The sequence below is a fragment of the Cydia pomonella genome, chromosome 8, assembly GCF_033807575.1.
Source record: "Cydia pomonella isolate Wapato2018A chromosome 8, ilCydPomo1, whole genome shotgun sequence".
NCBI classification, from domain to species: Eukaryota; Metazoa; Arthropoda; class Insecta; order Lepidoptera; family Tortricidae; genus Cydia; species Cydia pomonella.
Window position 1 is genome coordinate 6,675,435 of NC_084710.1, and position 25,055 is coordinate 6,700,489.

General features: G+C 35.1%; 1 protein-coding gene across 3 annotated transcripts in view; it reads left to right on the forward strand.

The window, feature by feature from the left end:
- LOC133520442 (uncharacterized) overlaps window positions 1-25,055 on the forward strand; it is a 307,562-nt gene that overhangs the window by 269,949 nt on the left and 12,558 nt on the right. For all 3 annotated transcript variants that reach the window (XM_061854855.1, XM_061854856.1, XM_061854858.1), the window contains one exon: window positions 9,838-9,931. In XM_061854855.1, coding sequence (XP_061710839.1) covers window positions 9,838-9,931 — 94 coding nt within the window. The remainder of the gene's footprint in view (window positions 1-9,837; window positions 9,932-25,055) is intronic.

A 25,055-nucleotide genomic window follows, 5' to 3' on the forward strand; every position in this document is an offset into this window, starting at 1 on the left:
CCAGTGGCAGGGCAATGTGATGCAGGGGATGGAAGTTATGTGGCGAGAAAGGTATGTATTAGGAATTAAATGAAAGGATGAATCAGGAAAAAAAGATAAACCAGAGAAAATGTCATTGATATCCCTTCCTGGCTGTCTTCGTCGGTAAAAGTTGTCGTTTGTTTTTATTTTTATAGTACATATATCGTGCTACTTTACCGCCCTAGTGCGATATCTAGCACTATACGTGCGTATGTCGAAAATGTAAAGGGCTATATCATAGAATAAATAATTCTTCCGTACAGAAATGATACTTCCTACAAAACCGAAGTTTGACAGCGATTCAGGGACGAATCATGCTATCCCTTTCTAATGTATGGCTCTATCCCTTTCGGATATTTAGGGTTGTTAAATATCAAGTCATTATCTTATCTGTGGTCGTGCAGGCAAAGGGGCGTCAAGATGTGCCAACCCTAATAATTGTTCGTAGCAATGCTGTGCCGAACGGAGCCGAGAATGCCCAAAAGGAGGAGTGTCGCCATATGTTCTGTAAAACGTCCCAAGGGAGGAAAAGTAGGAAATTGCGTGCCGCGTGTAAAATTGTAACCCAAGCCGGAAGGCGAGGGTGGCAAACCCGCGGTAAATGTCCTACGTTTCCTCCCGTGGTGCGCATACTATTTTTTCCGCCCGGAGGGCAGAAAGATGTAAGTGAACACTAGGTAATTATTTTCAATACTTATTTTAATCATAAGAATTTGACTGCGAAGTATCATGCATCTGTACTATTCAACGCACAGCTACTGACAAGCGGGGCGTAATTATGAAAGAAAGAGACACATTTTTAATCTCTCGCATGACTGAAAGGGATGGCATCTGATCTCAGTTCAGTTAGCAACCTGTACGCATGTATCTATAGTATTATAGATAGATGTTTTTAAATTTTAAGAATAACCTTTTGTTTGTACCTCGTTGCTATGGTTACGCCAAAATAGGATAACGAATCGAAAGTATTAATTATACCTATGTGGCTACCACCAGTTCGGCACTGACATAAACGCTATCGAGAACGTAACTTTCTTTCTATGCATCTCGCTCGTACTCGCATATAAGTGCGAGCGAGATGTATAGAAAGTAAATTACGTTGGACTCGGGTACGTCCTTAAACTACGTCTGGGTAAGTACCTCCATCTTACAGAAAACCGCAGTCAAATAACACTAGACCCTACTCATAGTGTTGTGTTCCTGCCGGCAGAAGTGAAAACTTGAATATTATAAATAAATAATAATAATAAATAAATAAATATTATAGGACTTTATTACACAAATTGACTAAGTCCCACAGTAAGCACAATAAGACTTGTGTTGAGGGTACTTAGACAACGATACATATAATATATAAATATTTGTAAATACTTAAATATATAGAAAACACCCATTACTCAGGTACAAATATCCATGTTCATCACACGAATACATACCCTTACCAGGATTTGAACCCGGGACCATTGGCTTTGTAGGCAGGGTCACTACCCACTAGGCCAAACCAGTCGTCAAAATTAACGTTGTGCTTTTTTGATATTTTGGAATGGTTAGGGAATAATTTTGCACGAATTGGTTTAATTATCAGTATAAAAGTACTATCATTTATGTGGTAAAATATAATATTCATTTATTGCGCTATCGTACACAAACATGACAATATATATTACATTAACAATTTAACACTTCTGAACTATTACAATTATTTAACATTAAAAAGTTTATCTTTCAGAAAAAACTTCCATCCATTACGTAGAAAAAAATACAAGCAAAGAAGCCGGGCAAAAATAAGAGCTTGGTAAAAGGTATCTTATTCACAACACGCTATTACTTTTTGTCTATGAGTGAATGAGACCACAATTCGCAATTACTTTCGTTTTTTTCGGGCTTGTCACATAGATTTAAAAAGCATAGATTACTAGTCCGCACATCCTTTTAGTGAAGCCACTTCAGCTGCGACATAATTGAATTGAATTGAATTGAAAATATTTATTTCAGATTTTACAACCATCCATATTTGTTAGTATAACTTAGGAATTAATGTTAATGTCGCACTCGTTCGTACGGCCCTTGCAGTACTCAAGGTCGAGTCGGTTTGTGTACACCTCCCGGTTGTAAATTAAACAAAACAGGAAAGATGGCTGTTTGTGTGGTGAATGGGTATAACAATTCATCACTTAATAAAAACAAATCTCCTGATATTATATTCCACGCGTAAGCATCGAGTTTAATATGATATTTTTACGTAATTGTGAATAAGAAAATCCTAACCTTCGTTAGCCGCCATTGCTTATAAATGTTGCCAGTCAAATGAATCATTTTTCCTCCAAATGAGGCTTGACGTTTACATTCTAAAATACGAGTAAGTACGCTTACTTTAAGTTCCTTGTATTATTAAAGAAAATTATATTTTTCATTATTTTATTTCAAAGTATTTTTTTTATATAATATTTCAGTTAAATTTTTATTTTATGTAACGTTCGTTTTAAAGTTCCCACACTATAGCGCTAATACTGAATAGAGTCTCATTGTTTGTAAATAAGTATAAAAATGTATTCAAATATAGTATTTTTTGCATATTTGTAAAATAAAATAGTTATTTATTTAAACCTTATTGCCAAAAAAATAGGCGTGGCTCTCCCCGCTTCATTTCATTCATGTTACTTACTAACTTAAGACCTCTCTAGAACTTTTATATTCAATTTTCATCAGAAAAGCCGCCATATCAATGTATTTCTTGTTGGTATTCAAGTAGGTAGGCGACAATACTAACACAGTTTGTTACAAGAACTTGTACCAAAGTCTATTATCATTATTTTTAGATGGCCCATTATGGAAAGGACGTTATAAGCGCTTTCCATAATGGGCCATCTAATAATAATAATGCAAAAATGTTTGGTTAATTGAAAACCTCAGTGACACTACTACGAACACAGCTCGCTGGGCAAAGAGCGAGCGGTTGCGCGCTATGGACCGCGAATATCGTTATCGACCTATGTTCATGAATTTTTCTATCGAGTAAAAGTTATCTAATCAAGTTTCGAATCGATTAGCTTACTAGGAAAAGGCCTTAAAATTGTTATTCATATTTTTTGACAACGGCATTATGATCTAAAAACGCGCTACGAATGCTACGATTTTTCAAAAACTTTGCTGTCATATCGCACTGCACCGTAACAGGAAGAAGTTAGGTCGACGAGATCGACGAGATTTATTAAGGTATGTATGTGTTTGGTATGTCGGAATACTAGGTAGTTATGACAGCAGCATATTTATGATGTAACCAATGCCAATTCCATAGACATAACTTTAACATAACTTGTTGTCATTAACTGTATTTCCTATGTATGGTCAGACTTTAATTGCTGATCCATTTAAGGTTCAAGCTAATTTGGTTTCAATACTAACAGTATGAAATATCCAATGTAAAGTAAACCCTAACGGCTACACAAGAGATACCTATGTCATACAAAGCATTTTACATTGTATTGATGTGGTGTTGAAAATAGTTTTTTGTAAATAAAAAGTTAAAGTACTCATACAAAAAGTAACATATATAAGTATTTAGATTTTCATATGAGCAGTTCAGAGTCGTTTTCCAAGTTGTATCCAAGGGGTATTGAAACACTTTCTATTAGTATGAAATGAATGTAACTAACATGTTTATGCTTGATAAACGACATTTATTAATTAATTAAAGACATGGAAAAATACAAATATAAGCAGATATACCTACCTATATATATATAATAAGGCAAGTTAATATACCTAGATATTGTATTAGGTACTTATTTAAATTGTTACGTTAGTTGGTATTTAAGATATAAATATTAAAGGTCTCTGTTGAGTTTTATGTTAAATTAATTCAATAATTCAAGATTATTGAGAATAATAATACCTATATTGTCAAGAACAGCAGCTTCGAATAATGACAATAGGTATAGAGGTAAATTATAATTGATGAAATGAATACCATTTATTTATGACATTGCTGCATTTTTATGCAACCAGTTTCAGGGTAAACTGGCACATTTGTTTGGTTTAAGTAGTTATATTATGGAAAAAATAAGTTATAATTACGGTATTCACCATGTGATAGGTAAATGGCTCAATGATGAAGTTTTCATAGGTTAAATAAACGTGTGACGAGTAGAATTACTGTATTGTGAGTTACCTCATAAAACCACATCACTTACCATTCACGTGTAAGGAAAATAAACAAATTGAGTAGGTAAAGAGACATTTTTAATAGAAAAACCACACAATATTCTTGGTAGAATTGTAACTAAATATAAAATTTAAGAGTACACACATCTATAGTTGTGCCATTCTCGATAACGTTCTCCGTTTACTATGGAGTTGAAGGGGATAAGTTCGCCTTTGTACACATTTACTGTATTCTTTCTGTATTATGTACTTGTTTTGTGTAATAAAGTGTTTACTACTACTACTACTACTTTCCCCATACAAAACGGAGCACGTTCTCGAGAAGGGCACAACTATCGATAATTATAACTTCGGAATGGTGTTAATGTGATACCATAAATGAATTTGGCACTCCTGATTTATACGAAAACGATACAATACATAGTAGCTTCACTAATGTTAGATATCAAAATAAAATTGAGAGCCCTAAAATAAACTTTCAAGAGAGGATATCTCAAAAACTATATTAGATATCTTATCTTTGACTGAATTAAACTTCAGCAAATTTAATCAGCTTTCGTTTTGTGAAAGTATAGTTATGTCGCTAAGATGCAAAGTTTCCAAGTTATAAGTGAAACACCGAAAAAATGGGACCTTCAAACGCCCCTCTACCCCGGCTCAAGGCAAGGGCAAGGGCAAGTTACGGAATCAAAAACTCTGTTTCAAGTTTTTCTTTCTATAGCTTCTTATTTCTTGACCTAGTTTACTTGAGGTAATTTACATTTATTTAGAGCTGTATATCGTTAGCATAGCACAGCGCACAGTTTAATATAAAATAGCTAGTGATATAGCCGAGGGATCTTTTGAGTAAAACATTTCAACCGAAGTATATTTCCGTCGCAAGTTTCGCGCGGCGCGCCATATCTTTTGTCTCCTTCAAATTTTCCTACCTTTACGCCCTCTCTTAACAAAATAAAACCAATGTTTGACAGGTCACGAATCACGTTGTCCTTGTCTGACTGTTGTCCGCAGTCGTGAGCCGAGCGTGCCCGAACAATTGAGTGAAATACCACGTGCATTACCTATACCTTACTTTAAAATAATCCTCTTCCCCCTGCTCTTATCCCACGTTATGTGGGGTTGGCACAACATGTTCTTCATGTTATGCACTCACTCCTTTCTTTCTCATATCCTCTTTCACACAATCCATCCATAGTTCATTGGGTCTACCATCCGCTCTCCGTCCATCAACATTCATTCCTAACATTCTTTTGCCTATTTGGCATTCATCCCTCCTCATTAATTGCCCATACCAGGCTAACCTACTACTCCTTATCGTCTCCGCTACCGGTGCTACTTTCAAACTTCCCCCTTTATACTTAACTTTTAACTTTTTTCTGAAATAATTGTTTTTAAATATGATAAGGGCCCAGATTTCGTTCCACCTGTTAGGTTAAACGGGACAGAATTAAAATGTGTAAGTAGTTTTAAGTATCTAGGGCATGTTTTGACAGAGAGATTAAAGGACGATGACGATCTCGAAAGACAGCGGCGGGCCATAGCGATGAGAAGCAACATGCTGGCACGTCGGTTTGCTCACTGTTCCGACCAAGCCAAAATAACTTTGTTCAAGGCGTACTGTCAGGCGTTCTACACTAGCCAGCTGTGGTACCATTTCACGAAACGATCGTTCAATAGACTTCGAGTACAGTACAACAACGCGTTTCGTGCAATGTTACGGCTACCGTGGCGGTGTAGTGCGTCTGGTATGTTCGCCGAGAACAGAGTAGATGACTTTTACGCTATAATGCGTAAAAGGCACTGGTCGTTTGTCGGGAGAGTGAGCGAAACGGCGAACAGTATTGTTAAAGTAGTGTATACAACCTGCTACTGTATGAGCAAGGTTTCCCCGCTGCACCTATATCTATAGTCTTAATTTTAATTGTATATTTTATTTTATTGTATTGTTGCTTTATTGTAATTTAATGGGTTAATACCTGAATAAATAACATTTTTATTTTATTTTTTTTTATTTATTTTTATACTCATTCTTAATCCGACTGTCATCCGTCACTTTCGTCGCCCAGCATTCTGATCCATACATTACAACAGGTCTCACGATTCTACACGGTCTAATTTAAAATAATGCGGTTATATAATAAGATCAACGCACATATTCTCTCCCTCCTGTATGCCACTCTGTTTCACCCCAATACTCCTTGTTATCTTAAAACTCGGTTTAAATTTCTTTCCTCTATCAGATGCTCTCAAAATCTGTTACTAGTTCCCCCTCCTTCCTCTTCGAAATTTTACATTAACTCTTTCAGTTTTCGCGCTGTCCGGCTGTGGAATGCTCTGCCCGTTGACATCAAACGTGCTAAATCGCTCTCTATTTTTAAAAACCGATTAAAAGAACATTACTTGTCTCTTTCATAAATGTAGTTGTTTATTTTGAAATTCTTCGTTATTTGTATGGCTTTTCCTTTGTCATTTATTTATATATTTATTTGTTATTTATATATTGTTTATATATAGTAATAAATGTAGTATACCTATATATATTAAATATTTGTAGTATATGTATTTTATTTTATTTTTGCACCACCCGTTACCTTGATTATGTTCGCCATTTCTCTATCTGAAGGTTGTCTGGAAGAGATCGCTGTTTAGCGATAAGTCCGCCTGTTGTTACCTACATATTTATACCTTTACATATTTTGTACCATTTTTTTTTGTAGTGTGCAATAAAGCATTTTATTATTATTATTATCACATTCGCCTTTCACGCATGTATTGATAGGTTTGAAAGTTTTGTTTTCATTCTCTTTGTTTTTTAAAAGTCAATAATAGAAAGCACGTATTTGCAATCTTATGTAACTTTTGTGCTACCTATTACTATTAAGTACTTTGTGTCCCTAAAGCAATATTGCTTAAATTAATTTTGTAAAGCGGCAATTTGTTTCTAATCATTATTGTCTTGAAAGTTTGGCAGCCGATAAAACGTCTAATGCTGGACATATCTCTTTGAGAAATCTTTAATGTTACCAATATACAATAACCCTGCGATTTTAACACTAATTTATCAGTAATTGTATTAATTTGTATGAGTATATTTATAAATACAAAAATGGAAGGAAGGAAAATAATAACCAGTGGCTGGAATTCACAGCTAGGTACTGATAATTTCTATACATTGCTTAAGTGGAGTTCCCGGCGCGGTTTAGGGTAAAATTTAATGACGTACAAATATTCACATATTCCATTAGGTACGTATTTAATCGTCAATGTGTTATAGTTCATTAGTTTTTCAAAAACTGGTAGCTGCCGTCAAGGCTCGGAAACCGGTAAAATTTCCAAACCGTTATCATGTACTTGGCGTAAAACTTTTTGATTTTGGTTTCACTGCATAAACTGGTTTTTATGAGAACAGTTCTTGTCAAATTAACCGGTTTCAAACAATAAAAACCGGTTAAAAAAAAACAATAAAAGCTGGCCTTCGAGTTCTCGACAACCATAAAATTAACTAATGAGGTTAAAAGCTTAAATAGCGACTGTTCCATGAGTTTTATGTAAAATATGGAATAGGTAATCTCTTGTGTAAAACAAAGGTATACAATTTTGTACTAGTCAGTAGGCCTTTACGTGACAGTCTGTTTCTGTACCGCTCGAGGAACCGCAAAAACCTTACTGTCCTAAATCCAGAACTGCTTAAATGTACATAATAAGGTGGTAACGGTTTTTAACACCATCGGGCAAACAAGCGTTGGTGTTGGTGCCAGTACAGAGTACACCCAGTAATCTATTCGGACTGTAGCCCAACTGTCAAGTATTTGTATAAGAGTATACGTCTAATTTGAAAACAGTTATACCAAACAGTTATACAACTTCCACCAGCACTGTGCCCTTATTGCAGGCTTGTACCGGTATCGACCTGGTCTTCCCCGCCTTATTGATTTGTACGGCCCGCAAATTAACGCGGTACAATTGACGCAAAGTGGTACGGTGCCCGTTAGGCACGGACCAGTACCCCTAGTGTAACTAAATTCGATTTTGAAACTTGACGTACGCGTTTGCGTTTAGTCTCATTTTGTATTGGATTTAGGAAGAGCGCGCCAAGCGGGACGTTTTGGAACCTCAAAATCCTATACAAAATGAGACTTAACGCAAACGCGTTCGTCACGTTATGATGTCGATCAAAGTTACACTAGGGGTACTGTTAACGATGTAGTTTCAACGTTAAACTTTTGTGTGTAATTGTTATTATTGCAGAAGACTTATTTAATATACGGTTTACTAATGAATTGGCAAACTTTTCCCAAATTATCATATCCCAAACTGTTACACCCAAATTATAATTTCCCAAAAAAATTTTTGGGAAAACAACTTATCTCAACTTTACAGTTTAGCAAAACTCTTTTTCGGCAAGTTATTGTTTAGGAAATAATTACTCGGTCAAGTTTCATTTTACCAAGTATTGTTTAGTCAAATGCATGCATAACTTACATTTCCCAAAATATTGCATGACATACGATTTACATCTCAATAGAGAGCTATTGTATTTATATTATTTTTTCTTTCATAGCGACTATTTTTATTTTCTGCAGCAACCCGACTGCAATTTATAATGGAAAAAGCTCATGAATATAAGTAGAAAATATGGTAAGGTGAGATAGGGTAAGAATAACATAGTTTATTTTGCTCGAGGCAAGATAAACACTATGACGATTGCATAAAGTGTTATTCTTGCCCCGGTGACTTACCCCATCTTACCTTATAAAAAATAAAAACTCTAACACAAAAATATTAAATAAAGATGCCTATTTGTCAAATTTGCGAAGTGATAATTTGATCAAACATATTTTGAAATATAGTTTTGCCATTAAAAACGTTTGCTAAGTTTTTGTCTTGATAAAATGTGACAAAGTAAAATGATTCCAAATGATAATTTGACCAAACTAATTAATTGCGAAATGTAAATTGGTCAAAGATTCTTTTGGGAAATGAAATTACTGCGATAAGTTTATCGGGAAGTGAAATTTGGCGAAAAGTATTTGGCCCAAACGGAAGTACACCATAGGCGGATCTATTTTTTCAAGCTATCAGAGAATGTACTTTTGACGCATACACGAATCGAATACGCTACTTTTGACACTGAGTGTATGGCTGTAAATAACCAAATTTTAACGGCCACCCTTCCGAGCGTCGGCGTCTAATCGACGCTATGGAAAATGGCGTTGCTGCGCAGTTGCGCCAATGATGCGTCGAGGAGCAGCCATAGAGTTGACTAGACGCCGACGATCGGGAGACGCCACTGTGGGGTGGGGTTGGCTCCAAAGCGTATTTTAATGGAACGTATAATGAGCGACTTTACAATGTTTTTTTACTGACTACTGCTACTAAATCGAATATACGTTTTCATTTAAGTAAACAATACGCTTTTACTTTCTTTAATCATTTGATACTATGACGTTTGAAAGGATGTTTTAAATGAATTCGCTACGTTTCTATTAAAATCAGTTTATATAAAACTACGAACAATTTGAATTAAAAATAGAACAGTATCCACTACCCGTTCCTTAACATCTCTTAACTAAAAATATTTCGCAACTCAAGATCACGATTTTTTCAGCGCGATGAGTCACGCAAACTAACGCTATATAATTTTGTTCGCAGATGCCCCAAATGATGCGAATTACATGATATGCGGCGTCGTCATCGCCATGGCCCTGGTCGGGCTCATCATCGTGCTCCTCGCCCTCACTATTAAGTAAGTATAGTTCGCGTCATTCACGATGACGCGCAGATTTGTCAAATCTAACCTTTAATAACATGACCATACGAGTCAAGGCACGCATCGTTGTGAATGAGAATAAAACAATTAGAATGAAAATAAAAATACCGTATAACCACCTAACTATACCTAGTCCGAAAGCTACTCAATATACCATATTCAAAAATATCTCTAATGTCTTCGTTCAGGTCACGGTTCTCAGGCAAAATATTTTCATAAGTGGATGAAATAATTCAGATAACATCAAAAAGAAGATTAGGATTGACGTAGTTTTATTTGTGGATCATAGCTTAATACTGGACTATGGTTAGGTAATTTTAATGTACAAATAAATTAAATCTCCTAGTATTGAATTCGGTGAATAAAGTAACGGAAAAGACAAAAAGTACTGTGGGACTATTTGGAACTCTTTTCTGGATCCGGGATCGTGCAAGCTTTGAGTGTAAATATATATATATTTTTAATTTATTTAGAACACAAACAGTCACATATACAAATGGATTTGAAGTACAATGTAGAGAACTTAACATACTTAAGAATCATAGATCACAAATGTCAAAAAACCGGACCGAAACATCGCTTTTTACATTTGCGGCAGTTGCTAACAATGTCGTGCCGCATTACTGTAGCAGTAACGCTAGTGTAGCGTAGTCTGAATTCGAATCGTACCTTTATAATAAAGACGTACATAAATTATTCAAGCTAGTTTATTAACATACACGTGGTAGACACGTGTAATAATAATACGATCGATGCACCATTAACAAGCATGCAACAACATTCAAACAGTATTTCATACTTCTAGCTAGAGATTTGCCACTCTTATGGTTTTATGGCAAAAAAAATTTGGCCTATGGAGGGTTAGCCGATATGGACGACCTACTGCTCCATAGAAGAAACATTTTTTTTTTCGTGTCAACAAAATTTTTCTTCTACTTTTCCCTAATCAAAACACGATACCGAATATCCTCTTAAACAGATCCCCGCTATTTGTGTGACACCTTGTATGCCCAGAGTTTCGAATGCCAAAAAACCCTGCGTGACTGTACTTTTTGACTCTTGCGTTACTTTACATCTGGGATGAATCGATAATCTATATCATTCTTGCATTGCTGGCCCAGCAGGTGTCATAATAGTCTGTCACTGTTTGTTTAATAGTCGAGTAAGCGTTATTTAACGCCGTAATTATGAGCACCGAGTTCATGATTCATTCAATCTACATCGATATGATGAATCACTTAGTTTGTGGACGATCAGTGATCAGCATTCGGTGAAGTGATATTAAGTAGTCACATACGTATTACAGGTATCGCCATAAAACCATGACCGGGCAAAAACTATTAATAGAAGTAAACGGTTTTAATGCGAACTGAGAAGAGAGACATGGCAAGATGAATCGAGTAGAAAGATGCAATGATTTTTTTACTGTGTTTCGGTATTCAGCGACATTTTTCAATAGGTAATCCTATTATACATATAATAGGTATGTAAATAATCATATAAAAAATAACCGGCCGAGTGTAAGTCCCGCCACGCATAATTGGTGGTCTCATTACCATTCATTAGGTGGGCTTTCCTAGTGTGTGAATCGTGAACACAATGTTTTGTGGTGCGAAGTACCCCATTTTGTAAAACTGTATCCTGCGGTTCACATATTTTTCGAGCAGGTAAGTAACTAGAGAATGATTAATGGAAGAACGAAGGCTCGATCGAGGCATCGAGCTAACTAGTCCGTTGATCTCTTCCGTAAAAGTATAACTGTTTTAACTGTCTTTCCCTTAATGCTATAATCAGTCTCTTTTAAAAAGCCGCAGATGGATATGGCATTGGCAGGTTCAATAGACTCAATAATCGGGTCGTGTTCCAATTGAGCCTTTGAGGTTATGTTCCGCTTGCCCAAGCCGCGGTTCATTCAACCGGGAAAACGTTGCAGATTTTTTCGCGTCCGAGGTCTATAACACCTTATGAATAAGTCATGGCTCTCTTTTTAGTTATTGTTTAACTGATGTAGCAAGCGATGAAAGCTGACACTTTTGATTGATTTACTTACAGGCCAATATTGGTTATATCACTTTTATGTCGTAAAGATAATAAAAACGTTGCAAATCACTTTTTTGTGGCCACTGTTTCACCACGATTGACAATTCACAGTACATTGCTGGTTTAACAAGTAAACATCGACCCAGGAATATACAGGAAATTATTGTCAGGTAACATAATAATATGTTAGGCGTCAGATCTTCTTTTCAATTTTATAAGGAACCCACAATGGTATGCTAACCAGATGTAAAAGTAGGGTATTGATAACTTTCCTTGCAAATAAGGTGCGAAGGGGGTTAACTTCGAAAGCGGAGTAATTTTTATCACCCCGAAATTGCTAATATAGACTAAACCAAAATAATAAGTCAATAACGAAAATAATAAGCGTTTTGGTAAGAAAACAGATGTATGAAGTGAGCACTCCATGGTAACTTATTTCTCTAAGGTATCTAAGCCTTGGTAAGCGTGTCAATTTTCTAATTTACCCCGCATTCGCATTAACCACAATGCACCTTTTTTAGGGTTCCGTAGTCAACTAGGAACCCTTATAGTTTCGCCATGTCCGTCTGTCTGTCTGTCTGTCCGAGGCTTTGCTCCGTGGTCGTTAGTGCTAGTTTCCTAATAAAGGTGTTATTTGCCTGTGAGTACTAACCGGACTGGACAATTTGGTCAGCAATGAGTCCATTTTGAGAACTTGCGAACATTCTGGTCTATTCAGTTATGATTCTGGTTGTTATTTTATAAACTTGACCGATCGTCTCATTGTCTGATTGTCTCAATTATGTTTAACTTTATTAGTGACACAAACGTTAAATTATAATCTAGTTTATTTCCTAATGAATCAGGAATAAATGTTAATTACTTTTTTAACGATTTTAGTCAGTAGATCTAGATCTGGGTGCAAAATAGTGCCAACGTTTTGAATGTAAATATTTTGATAAAAACTGAGGTATGGAGTGATTGATGATGATGGTGAGAACATAAAGCTTGTGCCAAATTACGTCTTCTTTAAACTGCGCCGCGAAATTAGAAGGATCGTTCGGGCCAAGGTACGGAACCGTTTTTTAAAATACCGGTAAATACCGGTTTATTTCGGTTTTCCTTCAAATTTTTATAAGAACGCAAACGTTTTAAGAACTTTATTGTAACTTAAAAAACGGTTTATTCGACGAGCGACGCAACGGCCGGTCGGCCTGGTGGTGTGCCACGTAAACATAGACACCTACATAGCAAGAAACCGGTTTTTATTATTCTAAACTGGTTAATTTGACAAGAACTGTTCTCAAAAAAACCGGTTTAACAATAACGGTTTTTCGTGTGAAATCGAAATTAAAAGGTTTTGCGCCAAGTACAGGACAACGGTTAGGAAATTTATCCGGTTTCCGAGCCTTGGTTCGGGTGGAGTTACTAGTATAGTAGCCGGCGATGCTGTGTAGTTACTTGAGCGCCGTAGAGACCTATTAAAATCGAAAGATTAAATGATAGGAGACCAGTAGTATACTACTACTAGTACTACTACTAGTACTAGTAGTAGTACTACTAGTAGTACTACTACTAGTACTAGTAGTAGTACTACTAGTAGTACTAGTAGTAGTATGGGTACTAGGCGACAATATAATACAATAATAATAATATCATCAAGAATCTCGAGAAAGCCGAGAAGGACACCCCCAGCACCTGGACTTGGCTCACGAGATAACCGCCATGTAGAATGATAATTCGACGATCATTGTCCCGATAGTCGTTTCAGCGAACGGTCTCATAGCGAAGACTCTCGACCAACACCTTGAGAGACTATCGCTAGGTGGTTGAATCAAGGGTCAGATGCAGGAGGCGGTGATCTTGGAGTACGGCGGTTCCTTTCTCTTCGGTCCTGACCACCGGCAGCTTGGGCCCTGGCCCGCTGCTGGCGGCACTCTATGTTAGGTTTTTTTATAATGTGTTTATATGTATTCTGTATTCTTTTTTTATGATATTTTGTATTTTGCTTTTATATATATTCATATTATAAAATGCCTAACCTATTCTTGAAGTACAATAAGGAATACAAAATCCAAATTTACAAATAAGTAAGAGGTGCAACCTCAGTGCTTTACGCGGATTTTCCTCAACGTTCACCAAAGAAAAAAACAACTTAACTAATTTACTAAGACTATTTCCAAAAACAAAAAATATTATGGAAGGAAAGAAAACACGCTAATTGTAACAAGTACTATTTATTTCAATTGGTAAACAAAATTTGTACAATTGTGACGGTGAAAATTATGCAAGTGTACTACAACAATCTATGTCATACATTAACACTTAATTTTTAATGTGTTAGGCTTCTATCTCGACAGTGTTATGAAATTGACTTATGCTGATTTAGTTATCTAACTTCCAGTGACATTTCATATTTGTACTGAACAGCTGATGATCTAATCAAACAGAATAAATTATTTTATAAAACGTGGGTTGCCTATGTCGACTTATAAAAACCCATACTTACGTGATGTTTTATTACAAGTATTATGTGGTCTGTACTGCCTAAGAAGGTGCCTAAATATTTATTAGAATAGAATAGAATTTTTTATTGCGAAACCATGTGTATGGCATGGGCATGGCTATGGTTGTTACATTAAAAAGTGTGAAAACACATGGCACCCTGTTAGGTCATTGCAAATAAACCTTACATCTAGGTAGTTATTGAACATTAGGACTAGTGTTTGTACATAACATGTAATGTTCCTAATTAAATATAATATTATTTATAGCTGTGTACTTACATGGATCAATATTAGTAATTTGGAGTCTACCTGTCCGTCTGTCATCATTACTTAATTTTAATACTTTTGAATCTCTTTAAAATCTTATCTATAGCCGGGTATGATATTGCTAGCCAAATGTAAAGCGATTTAATGTATTTAAGCTAATGGCAAACTATCGTCAGGTTTTGGCAATTTGACAGAGTTTTTATAATTGTTTTCATTCTCAACAGATCTCATGTTATTTCAATGGATAATCCGTTTGATTGATAACGATAGACGGTTGGGTTTTCAAGTCTTAACCCTTGAAACCCAACACGATATTGAGAACACTTTATTACCTATTCTGTTTAATTGTTCATTAATGTAGTTACAATGATTACATATCTTGTAAACTTTTGTTACGAAATATATAGCGAGTGTTAACTAAAGCAATATATGTGCAAAATCAGATAATAAAATAGGAAATCTTACACACCCTTTAGACTTCAGTGTCACTTTAATTTAAATGTTATAATGACGCCACCTTCCCAATTGCATAACAACTGTTAGCTACTTTACGCGTTGTAAGTTGTAACTTGTAACCATCGAAAATGGTTTCAAACGACATCCAGTTGCAGTTGAGCGTTCCGGGGTATTGCCAGGCTCGTATCATACCAAATTGCACGCTTATCGACTAGTCTAGTTCAATAGGTACGGTACGGGTGAGTCCAATTAATGATCAAACCAATATTATGTGACTTGGGAATCCGTACCTAACACATATGCGTCGGTCGGAGAATCCATTTACAGACTATACTATCCGCAATCCAAACTGAGGACCGAGGTTATATTACTATCACTCTCACTCCCGCCGAGTTGCTTACCGGTCCCATATTGGCATAACCTCCTACAATTTAAGAGGGATTTAAATCTTCTCGGGTCAGACTGTAGGGTTAAAGCCGACGTAGCTTTATTTGACGTTCATAAGCGAACTGTAATATGCCTACTTGGAAAATAGACTATCTTTATCTTCATCTTGTAATGATCACGTAAGCATGAATGAGAAGTTTTACGACCCCGGTCGGCAGTCTGGTTTGCGAATCGTATAGTTTGTGAGCCATCAACTCGTTCCGATTCGATCAGCGTTTGAAATTACACCCCTGATCACGGCTTGTTGTAGTGACACCACTTGCAAAATCAACATCCTCAGCAGAATAAAAGCGTAAGAGCCAAAGACTCCCAAACAGACTTACGACCTTATTTTATAATCCGCTCGTCACGATTTCTACATAATCCGGATTGTAAATCAAAATTGACAACCGGAGACATGTTCTGTTATACTATATAGAAGTTTAACTCTCTTTTCTGTTATTATCTATAGGCCTTGAGAATTTGCTTTCTCAGAAGCCAACGATTTTATCAAGTCGTTGGGGACGGTTAATATGCATAATATCACGTCTAAGCGAGATTTTATTATGAACGTTGGCATAACCGGTCGCAGCTATATGTCACCGTTGTAAAACGTGTGTGTGAATTCTGGGATAACACTGATAACAGTCCAAAGTCCGAATTATGCTAGTTGTGCATTGAGCGTATTGTTTGCTTTAAGGTGCAATGTGTTCGCTTAGCGTTTAGTCGGTATCATTTTAGAGTCAGATCAAGCTAAGTTGGCAACGATTTTGATAACCCAGCCTGTATAAGTGTTAAGTAAACATCATAATCCCATAGAAGTTTGACGTTAAAAATAACACTTGCACTGTCTGGGCTGTCAAAACCGCTGCCAACTTATCTTGGTCTGTCTCTAGAATTGAACTAACTTACAACAATGTCATGAGAAATTCGTAACAGCTGAATGTTTTTCTTCTTCCATTTCATTTTTGGTATTAGATCTTCCAAATGTCTGGACTTGTTAGTTTCCAAGCAATAAGTAATGTGATACTTTCTTTATTTGTTCCTAAGTCATGGATGTTTCAACGTATTTAAGTATTTGTATATTACATATATCGTTGTCTGAGTACCCATAACACAAGCCTTCTTGCGCTTACCATGGGATTTGGTCATTTTGTGTAAGAATGTCCCTATATATTTTTTTTTATTATTGACGAAATAAAATTCGGTACGGTTTTAGAGGAATTCATTGACAAGAGCAGAGTACTGCTGATGAACGAGGTTTTTTAAGGCAGGTAAATGCGAATTTAGTTTATTTCTAAAGTAACAACGGTTAGTAGACCGAGGTAACCACTTACTATCAGGCACTACGATTATTTATAAAATGCCACCTTAAATTAATAATTGCTACAAAACCTCGGAATTGACAACGATTTGACCCAAGGTTTTCCTTATAACATCCACACAATTGTGAGTCTAATTTCCAACGAAAAACCCCGACAAACTGCTTCAAACTGCTCAGCGCAATTAAATCGGTGACTCCAAGAAACCCATGTGATATAAGGATATAACATAACGTGCAGAGTGGTAGGGGAAAACTGCTGTTAGGTACTTAAATACGTTTTAATTAACAGTTACTTATGGATAGTTACGTTAAGAGTCCGCAGCAAGCTCGGTTCTCCATATAAATGTAGTTACGCTCTCATTTTAAAACGACTAGCTAGATTACTCTGAAACTTTGTACTTATAATAGAATAAGGTATATGTAGTCCTGTAATTAATGTATGTAGCTTCAGATACCGTAGTTAAAAAAATACAGCGAATTTAAGTTTTTCATACAAAACTTGTTATTGCTCTATTTAATTTGTTTTATAAGCTGAAACTATATAAACTAACTACAAGCATAGATACTTACCTCATGTCATTGTATGTGCAAAGTTTCATTACAATCTTTGGTATTGACGTAGTTTTAAAATGAGAACGAAACTCCGTTTGTATGGGAAGGTGAAGCTCGGTCGAGTTTGGTGCGGATTCTTAACGTCCGGTAACGGAAACTGATGCTATACAATTTGAGAATTTAAAGTTGATAAAAATGAAAGGCAAGCTGTTAATATTTAAACCTTTTTTTTTCTTTGGGGATTATTTTTTAGTTTTCTGTTATTACATATAGGTAGTTCTCATTCACCTACCTATTCACACTCACAAAAGTATTCATTTAAACTTTATTGCTGCTGAATTTCATTGAACTTTGATAATAATTAACCTTGAACCCTATAGATACGGTGTCTTTGTAGGTATGTTATACATACGAATATTTTTAATTGTTAAAATGATAAGCCCCGTTTGCGTTAAAGGTATTATTATAATTAGGTAGGTATATACTATTATTTCTTCCAAACTGACTGACACAATGGTGTACAATGTAGGTACATATACATATCTCAAAACCCCGATAGTCATTTTGCTGCTGACGTAATAATACTAATAATCATACGCACACTAGGTAACGTTTTTTCGTGACACACACATCTAAACCAATCATTAGCTCAAGGCAATAGAGCGGTCAAATCATCTAAAGTGCTGTACCAAGGTTTATCCTAACCATCAGTACTTAAAAATAATTGTTAATTAAAAACCGCTATTTACATTGCGAGTTTAGACTGTCTTTGACTCATATGCGGCTGCAAAACCACGCATTGGACTTTGAACTACGATATTTTATCGCTTTAAATTAGTATTTGTTGGATGTAAGGTTACAGGAAATTTAATATTGGATTTAAAAATCAAATAATAAATAATATTCTACAAAAAATCAAATAAAAATCAACTTGGGTTAAATAATGCATGCATTCATTGTTATCTTTACCCTCTATTCAGTAGGTATAACCCATACCTACTTTTTATCTTTTTTTTCGGGTTTAAACCAGATTCATGTCGCTTTATTATTGATAAGTTTATAAATGACATAGCTGCATATGTATCTTGTAGGTAGCAGTCGCGTTGATAGTCCCTAAGTGAAATTATCCAATCAAAACATGATATGTTTTAACATAAAATTATCGCATTATGCCAGTATGAGAATCGGTAGATAGAAACACGAACATAACATCAAACGTCACATTTTTTTCATGTATTTTTCCGACTTAGCAGTTAGTACCTAATACTAAAACTAAGCGCCGGGTATACAAAAAGTACCTTCCAATAACCTTCGAGGCAAATAGAGTAAAATCCGGGTCTAAACAATAAGGCAAACTAACTGTAGGGTTTCGTTTCTACTAAGTTGGTCATGACACCTTGCTCTGTACACGGAAAACTAATTATAGATTAAATAAAATACTATAGCTATGGCTCTTTAGCTGTAAACTAGGTGACAAATTTGTACATCATTCTATTTGTCGTGAAATTAACACAACCAATTATGAAGAATATTAAATGAAAAAAATACACAAATTAGCGAAAGGTTCAAAGGTATTACGAGTAGGTACTACTAGAAGCAACGGAAAATTTCATACAATGCGATCAGTTTTCTTTGCTCGGATGTAGTTTGCTTAAATGAAAGTAAATAAAAAAAAAATCGGGGAAGTGCGAGTCGGACTCGCCCATGAAGGGTTCCGTACCATTTATGACGTATTAAAAAAACTACTTACTAGATCTGGTTCAAACCAATTTTCGATGGAAGTTTGCATGGTAATGTATATCATATATTTTTTTTAGATTTTTCATTCTGTTATTTTAGAAGTTACAGGGGGGGGGGACACACTTTTTTTCACTTTGGAAGTGTCTCTCGCGCAAACTATTCAGTTTAGAAAAAAATGATATTAGAAACCTAAATATCATTTTTGAAGAACTATCTGTAGATACCCCACACGTATGGGCTTGATGAAAAATTTTTTTTTTTTTAATTTTAAGACGTAATAAAAAAAAACTACTTACTCGATCTCGTTCAAACCAATTTTCGGTGGAAGTTTGCATGGTAATGTATATCATATATTTTTTTTTGAATTTTCATTCTGTTATTTTAGAAGTTACAGGGGGGGGACACTTTTTTTCACTTTGGAAGTGTCTCTCGCGCAAACTATTCAGTTTAGAAAAAAATGATATTAGAAACCTAAATATCATTTTTGAAAACCTATCGCTAGATACCCCACACGCATGGGTTTGATGAAAAAAGATTTTTTGAGTTTCAGTTCTAAGTATGGGGAACCCCCAAAATTTATTGTTTTTTTTTCTATTTTTGTGTAAACATCTTAATGCGGTTCATAGAATACATCTACTTACCAAGTTTGAACAGTAGCTCTTATAGTTTCGGAAAAAAGTGGCTGTGACATAATCGGACAGACAGACGGACATGACGAATCTATAAGGGTTCCGTTTTTTGCCATTTGGCTACGGAACCCTAAAAACAAAAGCAGTAGACTATAACTTAAATTAAACCAAGCCCTTTAAAAATAGGGTCGTTTGGTAAAAAAAGAAGTTACTTCAGCATTTTTGTAACAAGCAATTGAATGCCCTAAAATAATCCAGTGCCATTAGTAACTTCGAGAAACGATTCTTTCTACCCGCATGTAATTTACAACTCAAATTGAGGGTAGCATTGATAAAATCTCACATCATTATCCGCGCTGTGCGTGCGTGCGTTGCCTGCGCTAAGCCGTTTTAAAGGCATTATTCGCTTTTATTTAATTTATAGTTTACGAATTTAGGTTTAACCTATTTGACAAGTATATTTACTAATCAAAACAATGACTTCTTTAAAAGTGTTGTGTGTATTTAGGCGTTATTTGAAGAAACTGTTATTCACAATGTAAGTACCTGTAAAGCTTGTTCACTTATGCTAATACAAAATGCATTGTAAAGAGAAAGTTACTGACCTATATTTAAATTGTGTGCTTAAGGAAAGTTGTTAAAATCTTTTTAAACTTGGCAGCAAAATGTAAATTTACATTTGTTTAACATTTAGGTTAGTTTAACGAGTTTTTTGTCGGTTGGCAACGAAATAACCGCAGATAGTTAAAATATATAACGACCGATAAAAAAGAAAAAAGGAATAGTTAGGTGTTTTCAGTAAAGGTCTGGGTGCTCAGACAACGTGCCAATCGTTAGGTAGTCATCTCTCTTTATCACTCTTCCGTATTGGTGCGACAGTGACAGTTGCGTTTCGTTCGCTACGGAGCGTAATGGTTGGCTACGCACACAGAAACGTTCGGTACTATATACTTTTGATGTCTTTTAAATGTAGATTTACTTGCCACTGTCAGAGATTTTCATTTATATTTTGAGCAAACGCTTTGATATTTTTTTCATGATTTGATTTGGTTGATCGATCCATTATTGATTTGTTATTTTAATTGATATTAATTGCCGATTTAATTGTTGTTACATTGTAGTTCGTTATTCAACATTTTATTTGGCGATGGCTTGAATCGCACCATGGCCTATAAAATTGTGTAAAGTCACCGGACGCCTTGCTAAAAATTGAGGTTAACTATAGGCGTTGCCATCCACGCACAAACAATACAATAGAATATTGGGCAAACGGGCCCTTGGAACCAATTAGAAGTCATACGAGCAATTGTTATCAGCCCTAGATGGCGCTGGATGTCGCCGGTTAACACCGGATTTTTTTAGTTACTTCCCGCAGTAGCTAATTGTTATTTCCGCCATTGGATATGAGAACCCGTTTGCCAGATGGCGTTTTTTAATTGTCCTGGAAGTTAATGAAGGTCAAGGTCTGGGCTTTATGGATGTTAAGCAGGAATGTGTGGTAATTGTCAGCGCTGTAGTTCTATAATTATTTACGATACAATTCGCAACGAGTGGTGATAAATTAAAACACGACCGAAGGGGGTGTTTTAAATCGACACGAGTTGCGAATTACCCATTCGCACGTGTATCGTACAACGTTTTACGATACATATGGCTCTTTAAAGTATCGACGTATGCGGGAAAGTGGCAACATATGTACTGTGAATACCTTTTTTATACCACGTTAGTAGGTAAATATATATACAGCTTAACTTGTGATCTGGGTATAGGCTAAATTGCTGACTAAGAGACTTGGCCAAATTTCACCTTCCCATATAGGTACAAACGGAATTTCGTTCTCGAATTGTAATGAAACTTTGCACATACAATAACATGAGTTGTGTCTATGCCTGCAATCAGTTTATATAGCTCCAGCTTATTAACAGCTTAACGAAATAGAGCAAAAACAAGATTTATATGAAAAAAAAATTCGCTGTATTTTTTAAACTATGGTATCTGAAGCTACATCAACTAATTACAGGCATAGATTTAGGTACCTTGTCCTATTGAAAGTACAAAGTTTCAGAGCGATCTAGCCAGTCGTTTTGAAATGAGAGCGTAACTACGTTTGTATGTAGAACCGAGCTTGCTGCAAACCTCTTTTAGAGTAATGAAAATAGGGCCGAACTTGTCCAGCCGACTCTAATTTCAATGTCAAAAAAAGAAAACCTCTTGTTTGTCAAACCTTTCTAACAAATACAAAAGTCAAAAAGACGAATAGAGACAAACGATTATCAACGGCTTGCTAGATTTGTCAGCCGTTTATGAAGAACAAAAACATATTTTTATTTTAACATAATAAATATCGCGGGTTAACTAAGATGTCTAAAGATTCTAAATATACATTTGAGTTTAATTTCACACGTAAGTCTCGGGCTAGTTCATTTAGCAATAACGTCCGCCATTTTACTTTGGTCGTGCGCCAAATGTCTGCAACCTTACTATGTAATACGTAATATTGTCATAACAATGCTCGACAGTGTCCATTACCCCTGGTTTACTAATATTTGTCGAATTTGTGATATGAAATAGAGCGTTGGTCCTTAGGCTGTAATGCAATCAAACTAAATAATTATAGTTGCCTTCCAAAATCTTCGTTTTCATCATAATTCTCATAGTTTAAGTACTTTATTTAATTATAATATTACATACAATTTTAGGTAATGACAAACAGTTATTACACTTCTTATCTCATTTATTCATCCACTGGGTTACTTATTCAATAAAAAGTTATATAATAGCTGTCGAAACTCAAACGGCTAACAAACATTAGAGTATGTACGAGTACAACAGGCTGTCAACATTACATACTTTTTAGTAGAGTACATATGTGGCTTTCCATCAGAGAAGGGTCGTTATGTAACTAATGGAGCACAAAGACCCTTTCAGCATGGAACACCACATATAAATTGAAAGTTATATAACATGCCCAACACCGATCCTGTTGTCGACTTTACTGGGCGGTAGCGTGCAGTTAGTTTGTATACTTCATTGCAGATATTAGGGTAACGGCGGCTATTAACGCGGGTATCAAAATCGACGTCTAACACCGCGGTGTTTACAAATACGCATTTTGCAAGCAAACAGATCTATCCCCTAAGAAATAAAGCATACACAAAACAAGCTCATTCATTGGTCTATCGTGCCCATTAGTGTGCATTTGTGTGAGTGTAACAAAAAACTCGCGATTCGTCAGTTTGTGCGACGGCGGCGCAAGAACCGGTTGTTCCATACAGACGCGTGACACCACAGGTAAGTGCACTCCAATCTTACTTAGTGTTTTACGTAATAGTTATGGCAAATAAACTAGTGCAATGCCTTTTAAGAGGTTGTGTATTGTTTTCTACACGATTTTGAATTACTTTTAACTTAGTTTTTGACCCGGAAATACGTTTAAAATTGAAAATAAAATACAGCGGTGATAGGCGCCAATTACTTCTGTGGTAAGTAATTCCGTGGTATGCCACGGTAATAGAAAAAGTGGTAGTTTTGTTATTTACTCTTTAGTTTTGGTACAAATTATCAATTTTATAATTTCTTTTATTTATTCCAATCTTGATCTATTCACGCTATTAAAGAGCTATTTCCGTGGTATGGAAAGTATTTAACTAACCCTTAATTTTTAACAAAAACTTCAGCACCGATTTCCTTGTTTCTATGGGAACCCTTAATCTGTCAACTTTTTTTTATTTTGAGTTAAAACCTAAAATTTACTTGCCAGTTATGTGATTTTGTCTTTACAAGAAGCTTGTAATATACGTGTTTGATTTGATTTGAAAAACCATTTGTGTTTTATTATTTATATGGGTCGGAATTAGGTTTAATTAAACTCCAAATTAAGCCTATTACCGATGGTATGATCAGATTACCCTCGGTAATAGAATGTATAGAAATCTATTACCGACCCAGAGAAATATCGAATGGGTCGGTAATAGGCTCTTAAAGAGTTATCTATTACCGAGTGACTATTTGGTATTGTATTGAAATATCGCATTTAGGGTACCGCAAGTACAGATTTCGTTGATAAAATTTAGACTTCAGTTATCATTATCAGATTTAAATTCTTCTGTTTTCTGATTCAGTTATTACTCTGACAAGGAAGGGTACCCAACTGCCGGACATTTCCGATTAGATTTTTTTTTATATAATTTTATTTATACAGTATTCCAAAATCTCAGACATGATTTTTTTAGCTATAAGAATCAGCAATAAGAAAAGTACTGTGATTTGTTAATTATAAACGGGTAAATTATAACACATAATATGTGAGAGACTTTATTTAACTTAATTACCTCATCAAAAATATTAGAATTAAAAATTTTCATGTTTTTATATATAGTCGAAATTTTATAAGGTGGACGTTTATTATTTCACTGTGGTAAACTTTCACTCAGGTGGTAAACGTCCAGCTTATAAAATTTCGACTATAATTTACGCTGTACCTTATGAGTAAATGTTACTTACTTGTTTTTTTTGTGCAGCTAATTATGTCAGTAAGACAAATTCTTATCAATCTTTATAGCATTTAAAAATTACTTTATTTAATAACAGGCAGGCTATTTGTCATATACGTCCTTAGTAAAACTTTACTAATAGTATTTTTTGTTGTTTTACATGTAAAACATTCAACTTATAACTTGTTATACAGGTACTCGTGGGTACTTGGTAAGTTAACTATTTAATAGTATTTGATTGTGCCAAAGTGTAATTATAATCTCTTCGAATATATCTCTTATTTTTAAACATACTCCTATAGTTTTATTTTTATTTTTGTGTCATTATTAAAGTTAATGACACAAAAATAATATACAGAACCCACGTCGTTATTATTGTTTTAACCCTCGGTATTAGGTTTCGAATTTTGAGTTTGATTTCTATTAACGAGTGCAGAAAAATCATGCCAATTGTACCCTCGGTAATGAAAGCTCAATTTGCGATAATAGAATCACAGTCTGTCCCTTGCCACGGTAATAGAAGATTTGGTCATTTTGGCTTCAAAAAATATTTTAATACATATAATAACCCAAAATGAATCCAAAAACGTGTGAAACGGAAAGTTCATTAAATGCTCTGATGAAAAAAAAATATTCCTGGCTGTTAGACAGCATTGATACCCTTAATTTTTGGATCTCTTTTGAAAA